This window comes from Hypomesus nipponensis, chromosome 6 (genome assembly GCF_054491055.1).
Source record: "Hypomesus nipponensis isolate SF chromosome 6, ASM5449105v1, whole genome shotgun sequence".
NCBI classification, from domain to species: Eukaryota; Metazoa; Chordata; class Actinopteri; order Osmeriformes; family Osmeridae; genus Hypomesus; species Hypomesus nipponensis.
Genome location: NC_140366.1, coordinates 11,199,504 through 11,219,046, shown reverse-complemented (window position 1 = coordinate 11,219,046; position 19,543 = coordinate 11,199,504). Strand labels below are relative to the sequence as shown.

The 19,543-nt window shown below is 38.8% G+C and overlaps 5 protein-coding genes across 5 annotated transcripts; all 5 read left to right on the top strand.

The window, feature by feature from the left end:
• LOC146287057 (trace amine-associated receptor 1-like) lies at positions 1-1,155 on the top strand. The gene is made up of 2 exons (XM_084700272.1): positions 1-204; positions 316-1,155. Exons 1-2 carry the CDS (start codon positions 1-3, stop codon positions 1,153-1,155), a joined length of 1,044 nt encoding a protein of 347 aa, XP_084556398.1.
• Positions 1,156-2,970: 1,815 nt separating this feature from the next.
• Positions 2,971-4,188, top strand: LOC146287056 (trace amine-associated receptor 1-like). Its single transcript, XM_084700658.1, has 2 exons — positions 2,971-3,174; positions 3,355-4,188. Exons 1-2 carry the CDS (start codon positions 2,971-2,973, stop codon positions 4,186-4,188), a joined length of 1,038 nt encoding a protein of 345 aa, XP_084556784.1.
• A 2,683-nt stretch (positions 4,189-6,871) lies between these two features.
• LOC146287055 (trace amine-associated receptor 1-like) lies at positions 6,872-8,439 on the top strand. Its single transcript, XM_084700271.1, has 3 exons — positions 6,872-6,986; positions 7,203-7,417; positions 7,600-8,439. The coding sequence occupies exons 1-3, from the start codon at positions 6,872-6,874 to the stop codon at positions 8,437-8,439; spliced, it is 1,170 nt and encodes a 389-aa protein (XP_084556397.1).
• A 1,547-nt stretch (positions 8,440-9,986) lies between these two features.
• On the top strand, positions 9,987-11,159 carry LOC146287054 (trace amine-associated receptor 1-like). Its single transcript, XM_084700270.1, has 2 exons — positions 9,987-10,190; positions 10,320-11,159. The coding sequence occupies exons 1-2, from the start codon at positions 9,987-9,989 to the stop codon at positions 11,157-11,159; spliced, it is 1,044 nt and encodes a 347-aa protein (XP_084556396.1).
• A 3,918-nt stretch (positions 11,160-15,077) lies between these two features.
• Positions 15,078-16,301, top strand: LOC146287053 (trace amine-associated receptor 1-like). Its single transcript, XM_084700269.1, has 2 exons — positions 15,078-15,281; positions 15,462-16,301. Exons 1-2 carry the CDS (start codon positions 15,078-15,080, stop codon positions 16,299-16,301), a joined length of 1,044 nt encoding a protein of 347 aa, XP_084556395.1.
• The last annotated feature ends 3,242 nt before the right edge of the window (positions 16,302-19,543 follow it).

The window sequence follows — 19,543 nt, the reverse complement described above, 5'->3', positions numbered from 1 at the left end:
ATGGAGCCAGGTCCAGGTATCAACAGCTCTGACATAGTAGACTCCCTTCATCTGTGTTATGAGAATGTCAACAGGTCCTGTGTCAGAGCGTACATCTTCTCTCCAGCTATAAAAGGGATCCTCTACATTATCTTCAGCTCTATGGTTGTGCTCACCGTGGCTGGAAATATGCTGGTTATCATCTCTGTCCTCCACTTTAAACAGGTATATTTGATTTCTATCCAATTCTGCAGTATTGGGTTGTGTACATTGTGCCTGCAGCATTACATGAAGGTCAACCTTTAAAGCAGCTGACCCAGGTGTGTCTCTCAGCAGCTCCACACCCCCACCAACTACCTCATGCTGTCCCTGGCTGCGGCTGACCTGCTACTGGGGGCTTTAATTCTCCCTACCAGCATGACCTACACCGTGGAGAACTGCTGGTACCTTGGACACCTGTTCTGTAAAATTCATGCCAGCACAGCCATCACTCTGGTCACCACATCTATCCTCAGCTTGTGTTTCATCTCTATTGACCGCTACTATGCTGTTTGCCATCCTTTACGCTACACAACAACCATCACTATTCAGTCAGCTCTGATCATGGTGATGGTGAGCTGGGGAGTGTCTGCTCTGGTGGGCTTTGGGATGATCTTCCTGGAGCTCAACATCCTGGGTGAAGAAGAGTTTTACTATGAGCATGTGCTCTGTGAGGGGGGCTGTGTGGTGTACCAGACTGCCACTGCTAGTGCTGTCTCCTCCTCTCTCTCCTTCTACCTTCCTGCACTCATCATGCTCTGCATCTACCTCAAGATATTCCTGGTGGCCCAGGGACAGGCTCGCAGCATCCAGAGCACCACCTTCCAGAACCAGAACTCTGGAGCTGTGGCCAGCAAGTCAGAGAGAAAGGCCTTCAGAACCCTGGCTATTGTTATGGGAGCATTTTTATGTTGCTGGACTCCTTTTTTTCTCTGCAATGTTTCCACTCCTTATCTTGTACACACCAACCTTCCTCTTTTGATGGCAATCACAGATACAATTGGCTTTTCAAACTCCTTTCTTAATCCCATAGTTTATGCCTTCTTTTACAGTTGGTTCAGGAGGGCGTTTAGGATGATTGTTTTTGGTTCCATATTTCAGCCACAATCATCAAACACTAAATTGGTTTCAGAGTAAATGTTTATGGATTTAAAATATGACTTTTTCTGTCTAGCCTTTTACTTCAATTAATTGTTTTAATTTAATTTGAATTCAAAGGAAAAACAACACAATACATTCTTCATACATCACATTCCTGTACCATTTATTTGTTTTCTTTATACACATTTGTATATAATTTCATAGCAATTTCTCAAACATTGTGTTATTGCTACTGTACAGTAGCAACAACTGCTGTACAGATACAATGTGTGCACCATTTGTATATCGCATGCATAAAAGCATCTGCGAAGAAAAAAAAAATATGTTAATGTAAAGAGAAAGTGATAGAAAGTTGGAGTTGGATAGACAGAGGATTCCAAAGTAATACTGTGTGATAGATAAATCCCCAGAGAAAACTCCTCTCCTGCCCCCACCTATCCCACCAGCCACCTGATACAGCTCTGTCTTTCCCAGATCCCTTCAATAAGACCCAATATACAGGAGACAAAGATACAAAGGTACAAAAGGTTTGCGCGTCTGTCCAGGTTACTAGGGCTGACGAAATACTGTAAGTCTAGAGCAAGAGAGACAAAGCTTGAGTAACCAAGATGAATTGGTTAAACTCACTCAGTATAAATAATGTCCACCCTCCAGCTCTTTGATGTTGAAGCTGGTTAGAATGATGTCTACAATATTTAAGATGGCCATTGCGTTTGTATGTCAGACGGCCAAAGATTGAACCCTGGTTTTGGCAAGATAAGTAGGAAGCAATACTGATGGCCGATGCGACCACCCCTGTCACACTCAGTCAAGTGGCTGGTGGCAAGTGGTATCCACTGGGGGTTCAAAAACATGGAGTATTCAGATGTCCAACAATTGCTGCATTGTCAGCTGTCTTCAACAGGATTAATTACACCACATGCACAAACCAGCCCAATGGGTTAGAGGCGCTCTGGGGTGACACTGTCTAAGCTTACTACAAACCTTTTACCAATAAACCAGAAACCTTCGCAACCTGGAGTACTCACTGGCCCTTGCATGCAGTGGCAGTTTGCTTATTGCACATTTGCTTCACTCTTCACTGGCTTCTCATAGTGATGACACAGATACCATTAATACAGTTTTCAACATGAAACATCATTGTTGACTAGTTGACCTGACAACCCTGGCTTTGTCTATGAACTATGAATTGAATTCCTTCTATATATTTGTATTAAAAAAATGACATGGCTAATTGTTTGAAATAATGATAGCTAACGTTACAGTGGATAGTTGTGTTCCAACATAGCTAGATAGTTTCCTTCACATAGTCTAATAGTGTATAAATGTAGACAGCTAGCTGCAGACATGATTATTTAAGACCCATACATTCTTGGGCTATGCTATGTACTTTATATATCATCACATTTTACGTTACAAAAATGTGCTCCAGAACAGCTAAGTGAAGACAAATATGTCTGCTGTAATTGATACCCCTGACGTTTCCTATGTTTTTTCTGGTGTTATAATTAGGGTAATTATATGATGATTTCATCAATCGTTGCATATGAATCATCACAGATCATCATAGACTGTTGGGTATATAAGGATAAACCTTACCTCCAGTCAGAGATGGTGGCAGCCGACATGGTGAAAAGGTAAAGTAAAGCCACATGGACACAGTCTCCATGTTATTTATTGCATTTAAAAGATAGTCCTCTCGGACTTGACTATTTGACCGTCTAAATTAAAACATGTTTTTTTGTAAAAACTGTTGATATTTATTCACAATAATAAGTTGTCATGTCTTATCTTCCTCCCCTCCTCTTTTGTTGACTTTGCAAGTTTCAACAGTATGCAAGTTTCAACAGTATGGAGATAGGTCGTACTGTCCCCAGCTCTGACATGGTGGACTCCATTCATCTATGTTATGAGAATGTCAACAAGTCCTGTGTCAAAGCCTACATCTTCTCTCCTACTGTAAAAGGGATCCTCTACATCATCTACAGCTTCATGGTTGTGCTCACAGTGGCTGGAAACATGCTGGTTATTGTCTCCATCCTCCACTTGAGACAGGTATATTTGATTTGCCTTACTATCTGTAGGCTTAGGGACTGTTGCAGTAGTGTCCTTTTAGGTTAAACAACTCATGCTTACCCTACAACCAAAGTCAAACCATTTGCATGTAGCTGACTTGAAGTTTACATTTAAGTACATTGTTTTTACAGTGTCTGACCCAGGTGTGTCTCCCATCAGCTCCACACTCCCACCAACTTCCTCATCCTGTCTCTGGCTGTAGCTGACCTGCTGCTGGGGGTTCTAGTCATCCCTTTTGCTTTTGCCTACAATGTGGAGAATTGCTGGTATCTGGGACACATCTTCTGTAAAATACATGTAAGCTTGGCCATGACTCTGATCACTGCATCCATCATCAACCTAAGTTTCATCTCTATTGACCGTTACTATGCAGTGTGTCATCCTCTGCGCTATAGAACAACCATCACTGTTCAGACATCTCTGATCATGGTGATGGTGAGCTGGGGAGTGTCTACTATGCTAGGGTTTGGGACAAATTTCCTGGAGCTCAACATACTGGGTGAAGAGGAGTTTTACTATGAGCATGTGCTCTGTGAGGGGGGCTGTGTGGTGTACCAGACTGCCACTGCTAGTGCCGTCTCCACCTCTCTCTCCTTCTACCTTCCTGCACTCATCATGATCTGCATCTACCTCAAGATTTTCCTGGTGGCTCAGAGACAGGCTCGCAGCATCCAGAGCACCACCTTCCAGAACCAGAACTCTGGAGCTGTGGCCAGCAAGTCAGAGAGAAAGGCCTTCAGAACCCTGGCTATTGTTATGGGAGCATTTTTATGTTGCTGGACTCCTGTTTTTCTCTGCATTGTGGCATCTCCTTATCTCGTACACACAAACCTTCCACTGGTTATGGCAATTACAAATAGCATTGGCTATTCAAACTCCTTTCTTAATCCTATAGTGTATGCCTTCTTTTACAGTTGGTTCAGGAGGGCGTTTAGGATGATTGTTTTTGGTTCCATATTTCAGCCACAATCATCACACACACATTTGGTGTGAATTGAATTGTTTTCAGAGTAAATATTAATGGATTAAATGTCCTTGCTATTCTCTAGCTTTTAAATAACTTACATCTGAATTCAAAGAAAATTCACCGTAGTACTACCAATCATAAACATGTAACATTTATGAACCACCGTACAATTTTCATAACATTGTGTTGTTGCTGTTATTACACATACAACTTGTGCAGTTGTGTATGTGACTTTGGATAAAACATCTGCTAAATGAATTAAGTTTTAATGTATGTAGAGAGTAATATAAAGATGGAGTTAGAGAGACAAAGGCCTCCAAAACGACTGTGTAACAGATGAAAGTATTCTTTGTTCTTAACTCCCCAGAAAAAGGAAAAAAAGCGATATTTTACCCCCAGTTATTCCAACATCCACCTGATAGAGTGCTGTATTTTCCAGATCCCTTCAATAAGACACAGCAACCTGGGCAGGCAAACATACACATTTACAAAAGTATGAATGTCGGTCCTGGTTCCTTGGGTAGACTGAATGATTCTGGGGCAACAAACAGTTTAGTCAGGATTCTAGTGGAAAGGAGCAAGCAGATGTCCAACAACTTTGACCCCATTGTCAGTTGTCTTCAACATGATCAATAACTCTGACCACACAAACCAGTCCAATGGGTTTGAGGGGCAAGGCGAGACACTGCTGAAACAACTACCTATAAAACTTTAACCATGTACAAGGAACCTTCACAAGGAAAAAGATAAACGGGACAAATACAAGGACACTTAAACCTGACAACTGGTCAGTTACAAACTTCCAATAAGGACAACTTAGGATACTGTGACAACCACTAAGATAGTCAAGGGTGTTCAACACTTAAGTACATTTATATTTTTTCATTTAGCAGACATTTTTATCCAAAGCGACTTCCAAGAGAGAACTTTACAAAAGTGCATAGGTCACTGATCATAACAACGAGATAGCCCCAAACATTACGGGCAGCCAAAACATGAAGCATACATTGTGAAAAACCAAACAAGTGCCAAAGGGAAGAACAATAAGAGCATGTAGTTAAACAAGTTACAATTACGTAAACTACGTGAACCTCAAAAAGTACAAGAGTGTACCTGTAGAAAAGCAATAAACAGTCAAATATTTCACAGCGAGTACAATTATTTAAATCTGTTACAACTAACCAACAAGAGCAGCAAGTCACTCAATAAGAGTCGTTGTGATCCTGGAGGAAACTAGCATCAGGTCCAGCAAATCATTCCTAATCATTCCCGTTGTACTCCCGGAACGGATGATGATAAGTTCTGTTTTGGCGAGGTTCAGCTGAAGGTGATGCTTGGTCATCCAGGCGGAGATGTCTGTGAGGCAGATGTTCCCAACAGGTAGGATGAGATCCACTGAAGTGCAGTGCCAGTGATGCCCATTTCAGAAAGTCTGGCAAGCAGGATCTGATTTAGTAAGTACAGTGCAGACCACAGGAAGTCCTATTGGCTATTTATTATGACAAACATAGTTGAAGCACATAAAAAACTCAGGTTCTTCCTCCTTTGAGGAAATGGCTTGGCTCCTCCGCCCAGCTGATCCACAGCTTGTCAGGGTCTGATGATTGACAGCACAACACATGTTATAACACTCAAAGTTCAGATGCCAGAAGCCAGCTCTCACCCACTGTAAATTCCTGTGACCAGGGATTTTGACCTCACCAAACTGGGAGCTGGCTGGCATTTGAAGGGTGAGCTGTACCAATCGGACAATGAGCGGAAGGTGCACTTTTCTCGAACTGTCTGGGCTGTGTGAGAAGGTAATACCTGGCCCAGGTTACCCATCCCAGGGTTTGCTTGGGGCGCGGCCTGTGGGTCTGCCCAGGGCTTCCCTTGGGCTGGGACCCACTGTCCCTTGCATACACTGACAGTTTGCTTTCTTGCTTCACTCTTCATTGTACACAGCTCACTGATTCTTGAGAAGTTGGACAAAACAGGGTGCAACATTAAAAAAATTAAACCTGGTGCTCAAACAAATTAAACAGCATGAAGGTATATAACATGTACTAAGCTACTGAGCAATGATTTGATATTACTTCCCAACCTTTCAAAAAAATAAAACAGAGTTTTTTCATTGCTATCACTTAGTCTCAACACCATCAGACACCAAAAACACACATTGATTTTAATTCAAATTATGCTAGACCTATGAGAATAATTGCAATCACAAATGTTCACCAAGGCTGACAAAGCCACAATTATTTATTTTTGAATTCTATATACTGTATACACTGTTTTAAGATTTATGTCTGTGTTTCATTGATTGTACTAAGTAATATAATGTAAACTTTAACAGCAAACAGGATGTTTTTAAGATTTCAAAAAACGTCATCTTGTTTAGGAGACAGATTACCTTTTTACATTATAACCAACAATTCCTCAACAAATACAACATGTCATCATGAAATGTTTTTGTGGTTTTCAAGTCATTTGTCATTATTTTACACATGAAAATAGGGTTTAATAAATGCTGGATATGCGACAATACAGCATATATCTGATGGTAGTGATATCTCAGTATTGTTCATGTTATTTCCTCTTAGGTTTTTGAGGGAAATGTTGCTTCTTATTTGGGAATCTAAAACAAAAAGTTACCCCAGACTGACTAAGCAAAGAAACATGTGTTTGCTGTTATGGATTCCCCTGACAGTTTTTTCTAATGTTATCATAATGGTAATTATAGATGACATTGGATTATCATCAGAGATCGTCATAGACAGTGGGTATTTAAGGATGATCCTCAACTCTCGTCAGTTCAGAGGGTGGCAGCAGACCAAGGCTTCAGGTAACCATAGATACATCACCATATTTATTGCTTACAGGTAAGGAAAGGAACATGGACACAATATCATTATTTATTTATTTGCATTCAAAAGACAGCCTTTTGAAATGGACTATTTGATCATCTTAATTTTGAGCCGGGGAAAACCTTTTATACTTATTTATAATAACAAATGATGTCATGTCTATTCTACCTCCATAACTGTAGTTAACTCTGCAGGTTCCAGCAGCATGGAGCCAGGTCCTAGTGTCCCCACCTCTGACTTGCCAAACTCCATTCATCTGTGTTATGAGAATGTCAACAAGTCCTGTGTCAAAGCCTACATCTTCTCTCCTGCAGTAAAGGATATGTTTTACCTTATCTTTAGCTCCATGATTGTGCTGACTGTAGCTGGAAACATGCTAGTTATCGTGTCCATCCTCCACTTTAAACAGGTATGTTTGATTTACATAATATGTTTTAGTGCTAAGACCGGTTATATTAGTGTTACATTTGGTTAACCAACTCATACTTACCCTAAAACTTAAGTTGTACCTAATGCATGCAGCTGACTAGAAGTTTAAATCAAGTTTATCGTTTTTTACAGTGTCTGACCCAGATATGTCTCTCTCATCAGCTCCACACTCCAACCAACTTCCTCATCCTGTCTCTGGCTGTAGCTGACCTGCTGCTGGGGGTTCTAGTCCTCCCTTTTGCTTTTTCCTACAATGTGGAGAACTGCTGGTATCTGGGACACTTTTTCTGTAAGATACATATAAGCCTGGCCATGACTTTAGTCACTGCGTCCATCATTAACCTAAGTTTCATCGCCATTGACCGCTACTATGCAGTGTGTCGTCCTCTGCACTATAGAACAACCATCACTGTTCAGACATCTCTGATCATGGTGATGGTGAGCTGGGGAGTGTCTACTCTAGTGGGCTTTGGGACAATATTCATGGAGCTCAACATCCTGGGTGAAGAGGAGTTCTACTATAAGCAAGTGCTCTGTGAGGGGTTGTGTGTGTTTTACCTGACAGCCACCTCTCGCTCCATCTGCACTTTTCTCTCCTTCTACCTACCTGCACTCATCATGCTCTGCATCTACCTCAAGATCTTCCTGGTGGCCCAGAGACAGGCTCGCAGCATCCAGAGCACCACCTTCCAGAACCAGAACTCTGGAGCTGTGGCCAGCAAGTCAGAGAGAAAGGCCTTCAGAACCCTGGCTATTGTTATGGGAGCATTTTTATGTTGCTGGACTCCTCTGTTTCTCTGCATTGTGGCAACTCCTTATCTCGTACACACTAACCTTCCACTGGTTATGGCAATCACAAATAGCATTGGCTATTCAAACTCCTTTCTTAATCCTATAGTGTATGCCTTCTTTTACAGTTGGTTCAGGAGGGCGTTTAGGATGATTGTTTTTGGTTCCATATTTCAGCCACAATCATCAAACACTAAATTGGTGTCGGAGTAAATAATCATGACTTATACTTCTCTGTTTTTGTCCAGCATTAATAAAATACGTTTGAATTGAAAGGATGTACACTACGGTAAAATTATATATATATATATATATATTTGTGTACAAATTATGAACTATTTGCCCATTTTCTAAACATTGTATTGTTGTGATCATTATACGGATACAATAGCAGTTTTTTTATTCACTTGTTGTAACGTCAAATTATTATTGATTGAAAAAACATCCATACCCCTTATGTTTCACTTGAGGGCACAGAGAAAAGAAGCCTCTGATTTGATCAATAAAAGTAATCATGCTTGTAATGTTTCTGTGAAAATATTGTAATGTGATCAAGTAATCAACTAATACATTTTAGGGCTGACAGATATACCCCTGTTATAACCACTAGACACTTGGAAGCAAAGGTAGCATGTCTCCTTTTCTGCAGACAATTAAATAAATCAGTTATATTCGCATTATTGCACACAATGTGTATTCTGCAATAGTGTTAAAATATGCATGGTATGGTTTAATTTCCAACACGCAATTTTGGAAATGTTTCCCAGTATCACTAAATTGAGATCATACCGAGTAAATTCCATATTTTTTTTAAAATACAATCATGAAAGGGAAAAAACTTTGTTATGACAACATACTTAATAACGACTTAAATATGTTCTCATTTACATTACATACATTGACTTTCACTATGTGCTTACGTTTTTGTCTTTAAATACACAGGAACTTATGTCTAAGGCTTTTAATTCACTTATGGTCAAAATTCTAACATTTGATTAATATTCTGAAATATTTCACCACATCCGTTCTTTCACTGTCTCACTCATGAACTGAACCCAGCTATCCTACAGGAAAGTTTAGTTACATTATGAAATGTGTTGTAATTTCTACATGTTAAAACCAAAATGTATCAATTTACCCTTTAATAGAACCTGAGAAGGTGCACTTAAACTACTTATGAATTGTTTGATTGCAAATCTAATACAGTGGGGTACAGAGAAAAACATATTTAAAAGACTTGACATAAACATGGAAATCACTGTATGTGGGTAGTTAACAGAAACTGGCTCCTACAGATTTTACATCTCATAACATAAACTATAGAAAAATCTACTGTAAATTTGTCCCCTCATATTTAGTTAAGCTCCATTTGTTTTTTTGCTTTATTATGACTACCTTTAACAATGCACAGTTGTGTCCAATTGGCTACGGCATATCATAATGTTCTCATTATGGTAATTGGAGATGAGAATTGTACACGTTGGATGCATGATCAACAGAGCTCGTCATAGTCTGTGGGTACATAAGGATAAACCTCAGCTCCAGACAGTTCAGATTGAGGCAGCATAACACGGATTTAAATAACCTTAGATACAACATCACCTACATGACTAACTGGTAAGGATCACAATGACAATCTCCACAGGCTATAGATACATTTTAAAAGACAAAATATTCTTGCTAAAACATGTATCTTTTAGTATTTTTCTTGCCCACTCTCTCTTTTTCTACTCCTAGATAACTCTACAGATTCTAGAACTATGGAGCAGGGTTTGGATTTTTCCAGCTCTGACATGGTGGACTCCATTCATCTGTGTTATGAGAATGTCAATAAGTCCTGTGTCAAAGCCTACATCTTCTCTCCTGCTGTAAAATGTATTTTCTACATTATCTTCAGTTTTATGGTTGTACTCACAGTGGCTGGAAACATGCTGGTTATTGTCTCCATCCTCCACTTCAGACAGGTATGTTTGATTTGTATTACTTTCTGTAGTCTTAGGGACGGTTGCAGTAGTCAAAAATGTTGCATGTAGCTGAGTTTAAGTCAAGTTTATAGTTTTTACAGTGTCTGACCCAGGTGTGTCTCTCATCAGCTCCACACTCCCACCAACTTCCTCATCCTGTCTCTGGCTGTAGCTGACATGCTGCTGGGGGTTCTAGTCATCCCTTTTGCTTTTGCCTACAATGTGGAGAACTGCTGGTATCTGGGGCACTTCTTCTGTAAGATACATGTAAGCTTGGCCATGACGCTGATCACTGCATCCATCATCAACCTAAGTTTCATCTCTATTGACCGTTACTATGCAGTGTGTCGTCCTCTGCACTATAGAACAACCATCACTGTTCAGACATCTCTGATCATGGTGATGGTGAGCTGGGGAGTGTCTACCATGCTAGGGTTTGGGACAAATTTCCTGGAGCTCAACATCCTGGGTGAAGAAGAGTTTTACTATGAGCATGTGCTCTGTGAGGGGGGCTGTGTGGTGTACCTGACTGCCACTGCTAGCGCTGTCTCCTCCTCTCTCTCCTTCTACCTCCCTGCACTCATCATGCTCTGCATCTACCTCAAGATCTTCCTGGTAGCCCAGGGACAGGCTCGCAGCATCCAGAGCACCACCTTCCAGAACCAGAACTCTGGAGCTGTGGCCAGCAAGTCAGAGAGAAAGGCCTTCAGAACCCTGGCTATCGTTATGGGAGCATTTTTATGTTGCTGGACTCCTCTTTTTCTCTGCATTGTGGCAACTCCTTATCTCGTACACACTAACCTTCCACTGGTTATGGCAATTACAAATAGCATTGGCTATTCAAACTCCTTTCTTAATCCCATAGTGTATGCCTTCTTTTACAGTTGGTTCAGGAGGGCGTTTAGGATAATTGTTTTTGGTTCCATATTTCAGCCACAATCATCAAACACTAAATTGGTGTCGGAGTAAATGATCATGACTTATACCTCTCTGTTTATGTCCTGCATTAATAATATACGTTTGAATTGAAAGGATATACACTACGGTAAAATAATATATATATATATATATATATATGTTTGTGTAAAAATTATGAACTATTTGCCCATTTTCTAAACATTGTATTGTTGTGATTATTATGTGGAAACAATAGCAGTAATTATATTCACTTGTTATAACCTCAAATTATTATTGATTGAAAAAACATCCATACCCCTAATGCTTCACTTGAGGGGACAGAGAAATATGTATGTACATATATATATATATATATATATATATATATATATATATATATATATATATATATATTGTGTATTATGTCATAGTGTCAAAATATGCATGGTATGTTTTAATTTCCAACACACAATTTATGAAATATTTACCAATATTGCTAAATTGAGATCATATTTAATATATATATATATTATTTTTTTATACAATCAGAAAAGGGAATAAACTTTGATATGACAACATACTAAATAACTACTTAAATACGTTCTCATTTACATTACATACATTCACTGTCACTATATGCTTACTCCTTTGTCTTTTAATACACTCGAACTTATGTCTTAAGCTTTTATTTCACTTATGGTCAAAATTCTAACATTCAATTAATTTTCTGAAATATTTCACCATATGCTTTTTTTCACAACCTCACCCATTAACTGAACCCAACTACCGTACAGGAAAGACATTTTCTAACCTCAGTGTGCCAAAATACACATACAGAATTGCACATATGTAGTTGCCTGACCACTTTCACACAGAGTTACAATATGTTTAGGCAGCCAATGAGGAATTTAGTTACAGTGTGTATGAAAAGTGTTGTAATTTATATATGTTGAAACAAAAATGTATGAATATAATCTTGATTAGTTCCTTCGAATGTGCACTTAGACTAATTGTGAATTGTTTGATTTTAAATCTAAAACTGTGGGGTAAAGAGGAAAAAATATATAATATCATTGACTTAAACATGGAATGTACTGTATGTGGGTAGTTAACGCAAACTGGCTCCTACAGATTTTACACCTAATAACATAAATTGTAAGGGGCACTCTATCCTTGTTCATTATGACACTTATGGAGCAGGTTTCTAGCAATTAGTATGACGCGACTAAAATTAAATCTTCAAAAACTAATTTTCGGTTTAAATCTTCACTGAAATACAAACAAAACATGAATTATGTTGGTTTAGCAGTAAATCAGTAGGTATATTAATAATCTTCGTCGTGTCGTCGTTGTCGGTCAGAAAACTGTGTTTTCGGTCAAATTGAGCAAATAGAAATTGGTCACATGACACCTTTCTCTATTGTAATACATTCCATTCATTTATCCAATCAATGTACTCTACAGCTATGAAATTAAATAATATTTCTCCATAAATGAAACCATGTGTCACGAGTGTACCGAGGACCCAAACGCACGACACAAGGTTCTAGATTTGCAAAGACTTTTATTGAGGGAGAGATGGGGAGGACGGTTGAGGGTAACTGTTGGATGGTGGAGCGGGGTACCGGTAGGACTGGAGGACTGGAAGGTGTGATCTGGTGGTGGAACAAGAACAAAGGTCAGCACAAAAAACAGGCATATACTGGTCCAAAAAACACGGCAAGCCAGGAATACAGACGTGGGGTCGGTGATTCAACAAACGGTGATTCAACAAACATTCCGGGGTTTAAGAGCTGTGGTGTTGATGAGGGAATGGGCCGAAGGTGAGGTGAGTTACCGGGAGGGAGTGAAGAAGTGGAATGGTTGACTGGATCTGGAAGAACAGACTAAAACCTGGTCTGGCCTTAGCTGGGGACATGACACCATGACTTTACAGATTTAAAATAAACAATATTCTAAATATTAATTTATACAACAAGAGCTGTAATATTACTATATGCTCATGCCTTACACATAGGATACTCAAACCATACTAACAATATTCAAAACTATACAGTTCAAGAATCCAATTCAAAGTCCTCAAGCCATATTCATCCTGACTGTAGTATCAAGCAAAGCTTGCTGACTGGCTCCGCGGGGCAGAATCATCTGCAATCAAGACAACATCTACTTCTTGAAGATTCCTTCTTGGTCTTGATCATTTCTATCGATTCTGAAGTGATGGTAGGTACTCTCTGAGCCACCTGGTCCAAAAGAGATCTGCAATGTGCTGCACCTGCCGCCATTGTTTTCGAGCATATCACTGAGCTAGGTGAATTTACATCAATTGAATATCTTGCTATAGAGCTCAAAACCAAATCAATACTTTTTGTTATTATATATCAGCCACCCAAGCACTCGCCAATATTTATACAAGAATTCTCTGAACTTTTATCACTATGTGTCACTAGATATGACAAAGTCGTTTTAAACGGAGACTTAAATATCCAAGTAAAAAAAAAAAAAGCAAACCCAAGAACTATTGAGCTCTTAAATCTCCTCGACAGTCTCGATCTAACTCAACACAAAACAGACCCAACACTCCGGTATGGAAACATACTAGATCTAGTGATATCAACTGGACTTAACATCAATAATATTTCAATAACTGATCTACCCCTTTCAGACCATTATTATATACTTTTTAATGTGGAAATTATCCTCAAAACCGAAAAAGGATTCTTAGTCCAAAGAAGACATCTAGATGATAGAGCTATGATGACATTTTCGGAACAATTTGCTCTATATGAGCCAAGTAATCATGAATGCTCTCTGAATGAAATGGTAGAGAACCTCAATGATGCACTATTAACCAAAAAGAAGTCCACAAGCAGAACTTCCCCATGGCTGAGAAATAAATATGTTAGTGAAACGAAAAGAAAATGCCGTGCAGCAGAGAGAAATGGAGGAAAACCAAGATCACTATCCACTACAATATCTACAAAGACACACTAACCACCTATAACAAAACCATCCGTCTAGCAAAGAGAGAATATTTCTCCAACATTATTACAGAAAATTTAGTGTGCCAAAATACACATACTGGATTGTGCACATGTAGTTGCCTGACCACTTTCACACAGAGTTACAATATGTTTCGGCAGCCAACATGGAATTTAGTTACAGTATGTATGAAATGTGTTGTAATTTCTATTTGTTGAAACCGAAATGTATGAATTTACACTTTAATAGAACCTGATATTGCGCACTTAAACTACTTGTGAATTGTTTGATTTCAAATCTAAAACTGTGGCGTAAGGAGGAAACAATATTTAAAAGAATTTACCTAAACATGTGTAGTCATGTGGCTGTGCGGGTAGAGCATTGGGCTAGTAATCTGAAGGTTGCCAGTTTGATTCCCGGCCGATGCATGACATTGTGTCCTTGGGCAAGGCACTTCACCCTACTTTCCTCGGGGTTAATGTCCCTGTACTTACTGTAAGTTGCTCTGGATAAGAGCATCTGCTAAATGTAAACATTGAATGCACTACAGATTTTACACCTCATTACATAAATTGTAAAAATATCTACTGTATATTTGTCCCAGCACATTTAGTTGAGATGCATTTGTTTTCCTTACTATGACTACATTTAACAAAATACCATGCACAGTTGTCTCTGATTGGATACAGCGTAATGTTGTCATTATGGTAATTGGAGATGATCATTGTACATGTGGGATGCATGATAATCAACAGAGCTCGTCATAGTCTCTGGGTATTTAAGGATAAACCTCAGCTCCAGACAGTTCAGATTAAGGCAGCAGAACAAGGATTTAAATAAGAATCCCCATCGCCCACATGACTAACTGGTAAGGATCACAATGACAATCTCCACAGGCTACAGATACATTTAAAAAAACGTTTTTTTTTTTGCTGAAACGTATCTTTTTTTTTTTGCCCTCTCTTTCTCTCCTCCTTCTCTCTAGTTAACTATCCAGATTCCAGCAGCATGGAGCCAGGTCCTGGTATCAACAGCTCTGACATGGTGGACTCCCTTCATCTGTGTTATGAGAATGTCAACAGGTCCTGTGTTAGAGCCTACATCTTCTCTCCAACTGTAAAAGGGATCCTCTACATCATCTACAGCCTCATGGTTGTGCTCACAGTGGCTGGAAACATGCTGGTTATTGTCTCCATCCTCCACTTCAGACAGGTATGTTTGATTTGCATTACTATCTGTAGTCTTAAGTGACTGTTTCTTTAGTGTCATTTTACAATGCACAACTCATGCTTACCCCCCAAAAAAGTCAAACCTTTGGCATGTAGCTGACTTGAAGTTTACATTTAAGTACATTGTTTTTACAGTGTCTGACCCAGGTGTGTCTCCCATCAGCTCCACACTCCGACCAACTTCCTCATCCTGTCTCTGGCTGTAGCTGACCTGCTGTTTGGGGTTCTAGTCATCCCTTTCATCTTTGCCTACAATGTGGAGAACTGCTGGTATTGGGGATACTTTTTCTGTAAGATACATAACAGCCTCACCATGACTTTAGTCACTGTGTCCATCATTAACCTAAGTTTCATCTCTATTGACCGCTACTATGCAGTGTGTCGTCCTCTGCACTACAGAATAACCATCACTGTTCAGACATCTCTGATCATGGTGATGGTGAGCTGGGGAGTGTCAGCTCTGGTGGGCTTTGGGACAATATTCTTGCAGCTCAACATCCTGGGTGAAGAGGAGTTCTACTATGAGCATATGGTCTGTGAGGGGAGCTGTGTGTTGTACCAGACAGCCACCTCTAGCGCAGTCTCCTCCTCTCTCTCCTTCTACTTACCTGCACTCATCATGCTCTGCATCTACCTCAAGATCTTCCTGGTGGCCCAGAGACAGGCTCGCAGCATCCAGAGCACCACCTTCCAGAACCAGAAGTCTGGAGCTGTGGCCAGCAAGTCAGAGAGAAAGGCTTTCAGAACCCTGGCTATCGTTATGGGAGTATTTTTGTGTTGCTGGACTCCTATTTTCCTCTGCTTTGTGTTAACTCCTTATCTCGTACACAGCAACCTTGCTCTTCTTATAGCGATCACAAATAGCATTGGCTGTTCAAACTCCTTTCTTAATCCCATAGTGTATGCTTTCTTTTACAGTTGGTTTAGGAGGGCGTTTAAGATAATTGTTTTTGGTTCCATATTTCAACCACATTCATCAAATATCAAGTTGGTCTCAGAGTAAATCCTTATGACTTTGTGTGTGTGTGATTTAGTGTGCAGAACAATTAGAAACAAACATTAAAATACATGAAAAATTATTGGGACAAAGTATTTTAGATTTTAGATTATCATTTAATTTTAAAACCCTTAAAGACCTTATATCTGTTCATTCATGTTGTGAGGCAAGAAATCTGCAGAAACCAGTTTGTGTTCACTCCCTGTGACTACACTAAATTAAATAATATGTTGGCTGACTAATATGAAACACTGTGTGAAAATAGCAGGTGAGGCTACATTTGTGATGTGAACTAACGAAACAGAAGTGTCACTAGGGCTGTGGTCTGCCATATGGTCCGCTATGATGTTTACTCTTTGTTTACTGTGTGTATGATATGTACATAACACTCAAACACTACTTGATATGCAGATTTTATATGTGAGGTTGTCTCTTGCGTTGGTCAAGAGGTCATGCAGCGGGCTTGTGCACAATATACATATAGATTGGAGAATGTGCACTTTCACCTTTGGAAAGAGCAACATGCATAAAATAATACAAACAATTAGTTATGACCACACCACCTGTGTGTTGTTTTCCTTGTGCATTAAATCATGGAATGTGTACCGTTTAAGGACATGTTTTGGTGGTTACTATACTTGTACTATCCAGCTCATGTATGTTTTAACTTAGGTGCAATCTAAATTGAGATTTTACTGTGTAAACATTATCTATGCATTTGACGCCAGCTAGCTGTTACTTTCTTACCTAATGTCTGACAAGATTTTACCAATTGAAAAACGGCTCGTAAAATTGTTATTTTACATAAAGCTCAAAAACTATTTTACGCTCAAATAAAGGCCCCCCAAAATCGCTAGCTTTAACAGCATTAACTTTCGATATCCGTAAGGGCCTTGAGCCTTGTTGTCCAGGGCACAGAAAATTGTTAATCCCGCACTGGAAAAATGATGTTGCTTAATGACACAGTCTTCTGTATTGTAAATACACTGTTCTTGTTAAAGAGTATATTAGGCCGGTTTAATTAATGCCTGCTTAGGACAAAAACGTTACTGTAAATGCATGGGCAGGGGTCAATCTCATAATGCGAATGGACGTTTCAGCCATTTACAATAAATCGTGTCGTTACTTAGTCACTTGTTGGTGATTTTACTCACCCTTGCATCATACTTCTGTGCTTCATTTTAGTTCATTTGATGTGTTTTTCATGGCAATAATATTATAAAATGATCAAATGCATTCAGTGAAACTCAAGATTGTTCTTATTTTCAAATGAAAGAATTTGGCTCGTGGAAATTCTGATTGGCTGTTATTGTCATTAGCAGTTATTAAATTCACTTGTTACAACCTCAAATTATTATTGATTGTTGACAAAAAACATCCATACCCCTAATGCTTCACTTGAAGGGACAGAGAAATGCAGTCTGTGATTTGTTCAATAAAAGTAATCATGTTTGTAATGTGATCAAGTTATCAACTAATACATTTTAGGGCTGACAGATAAAACACGTTATAACCGTCGTTTCTTTGAGACACTTGGAAGCAAAGGTAGCTTGTGTCATTTTCTGCAGACAATTTAAAGTACTCTGTTATATTTGCATTATTGCACACATTGTGTATTATATAATACTGTCAAAATATGCATGGTATGGTTTTATTGACTGACACTTCCCTGCAAAAGTATTGCTTTTATTGTGTTGAAACGTTTATGCGTTTCAAATATCCTGTGTATTTTCATAACTACACAGCAACATAGTCTCCTTATACTTACATTTACATATGGTTCATCAGTATGTTAGTCCACGAGAAATCCTAATAATAATAATATATATGTGACAGAACAAAGGTTGTGCCCTTGCCGAAGGTAAAGTATACCCAATAACGACTAAGGAAAGTAACAGGTAAGGAAAGTGAAGACAGCCTGCTCAAACCATTTGGAAAGCAAAAATGAAATGTATATATTAAATAAAACCTGTACCTATTTCTAAAGAGCAATAAAATCATATGTATTGTAAACTCTTACTCAAAACGTATTATTTATTACCCTATCCTTCCCTCTTCCCTTCCTCCTTCACTTGTAACCCCTGCAGGTTCCAGCAGCATGGAGCCAGGTCCTCGTATCACCAGCTCTGACATGGTGGACTCCATTCATCTGTGTTAGGAGCATGTTAACAGGTCCTGTGTCAGAGCCTACATCTTCTCTCCTGCTGTAAAAGGGATGCTCTACAATATTAAGTACTACTGTTGTGCTCACTGTGACTGGAAACATACTTGTTATTGCATCAATCCTTCATTTCAAACAGGTACATTTGATTTATGTCACTGGTTGAACTATTAGGGACTGTTGTATTGGTTCCTTTAACAAACAAAATCAAGGTCACCTTAAAACCTAATCTGTCTTTCTGTACATACATTTGGTTCAGGAGGACGTTTAGAATGATAGTTTTTGCATAGTTTTAAAATATCTCACCTATTTCACTGTTACTTCGCTTGGTTGATTGATATGCTGTATATTAACACATTTTTTTTTTCTATTATAAACTTCTTTCACCTCTCTTTTTAGAATGATGAGTTTAATTCACCGATTCAGATTATGGCAGTATTCAATTGGTGTACATGGGTTGAATATTTACAGGTTAGTTTGCATGCAATAACATTTAAGTTTAAATTGTACATAATTTGTTCTTATGTTCAGACTATGGCTTTCATTCTGATAAACCTTTCACATTACAGTATTGAATCTACTTGGTTTGAGATTATACTGTATATATGGTGCATTTATGAACTGGTGCATTAATAATCTGTTTCTGATAACGTTATCAGAAACATACTGTATGTGTTGTTATGACTAAATATAAAGCTAATACGATGTACAATTGCCCATGTCAAATTCTTTCATAATCTGCAACTACAAATCTTGATTCATACAATATTCATGAGAATTCCCAGAGATCGTCATAGACTGTGGGTATATAAGGATGCATTTCAACTCCAGTCAGTTCTAATAGTGGCAGCAGACCAATATAAGCATAGAGACACAAGGTGTGCAGACAGATACAGCACATGACTATCAGGTAAGGAAAACCAAGACTCAAACAATTTAGAAATCACTTTGAAAATATTAAATATAATAAGTATATTTACATTGATACCATGTAATATATATTATGTATGTCGGTGATATGCAATTTCTTTATTGTCTACCTATATTCTTGTCTTCCTCTCCAGTTAACCCTGCAGGTTCCATCAGC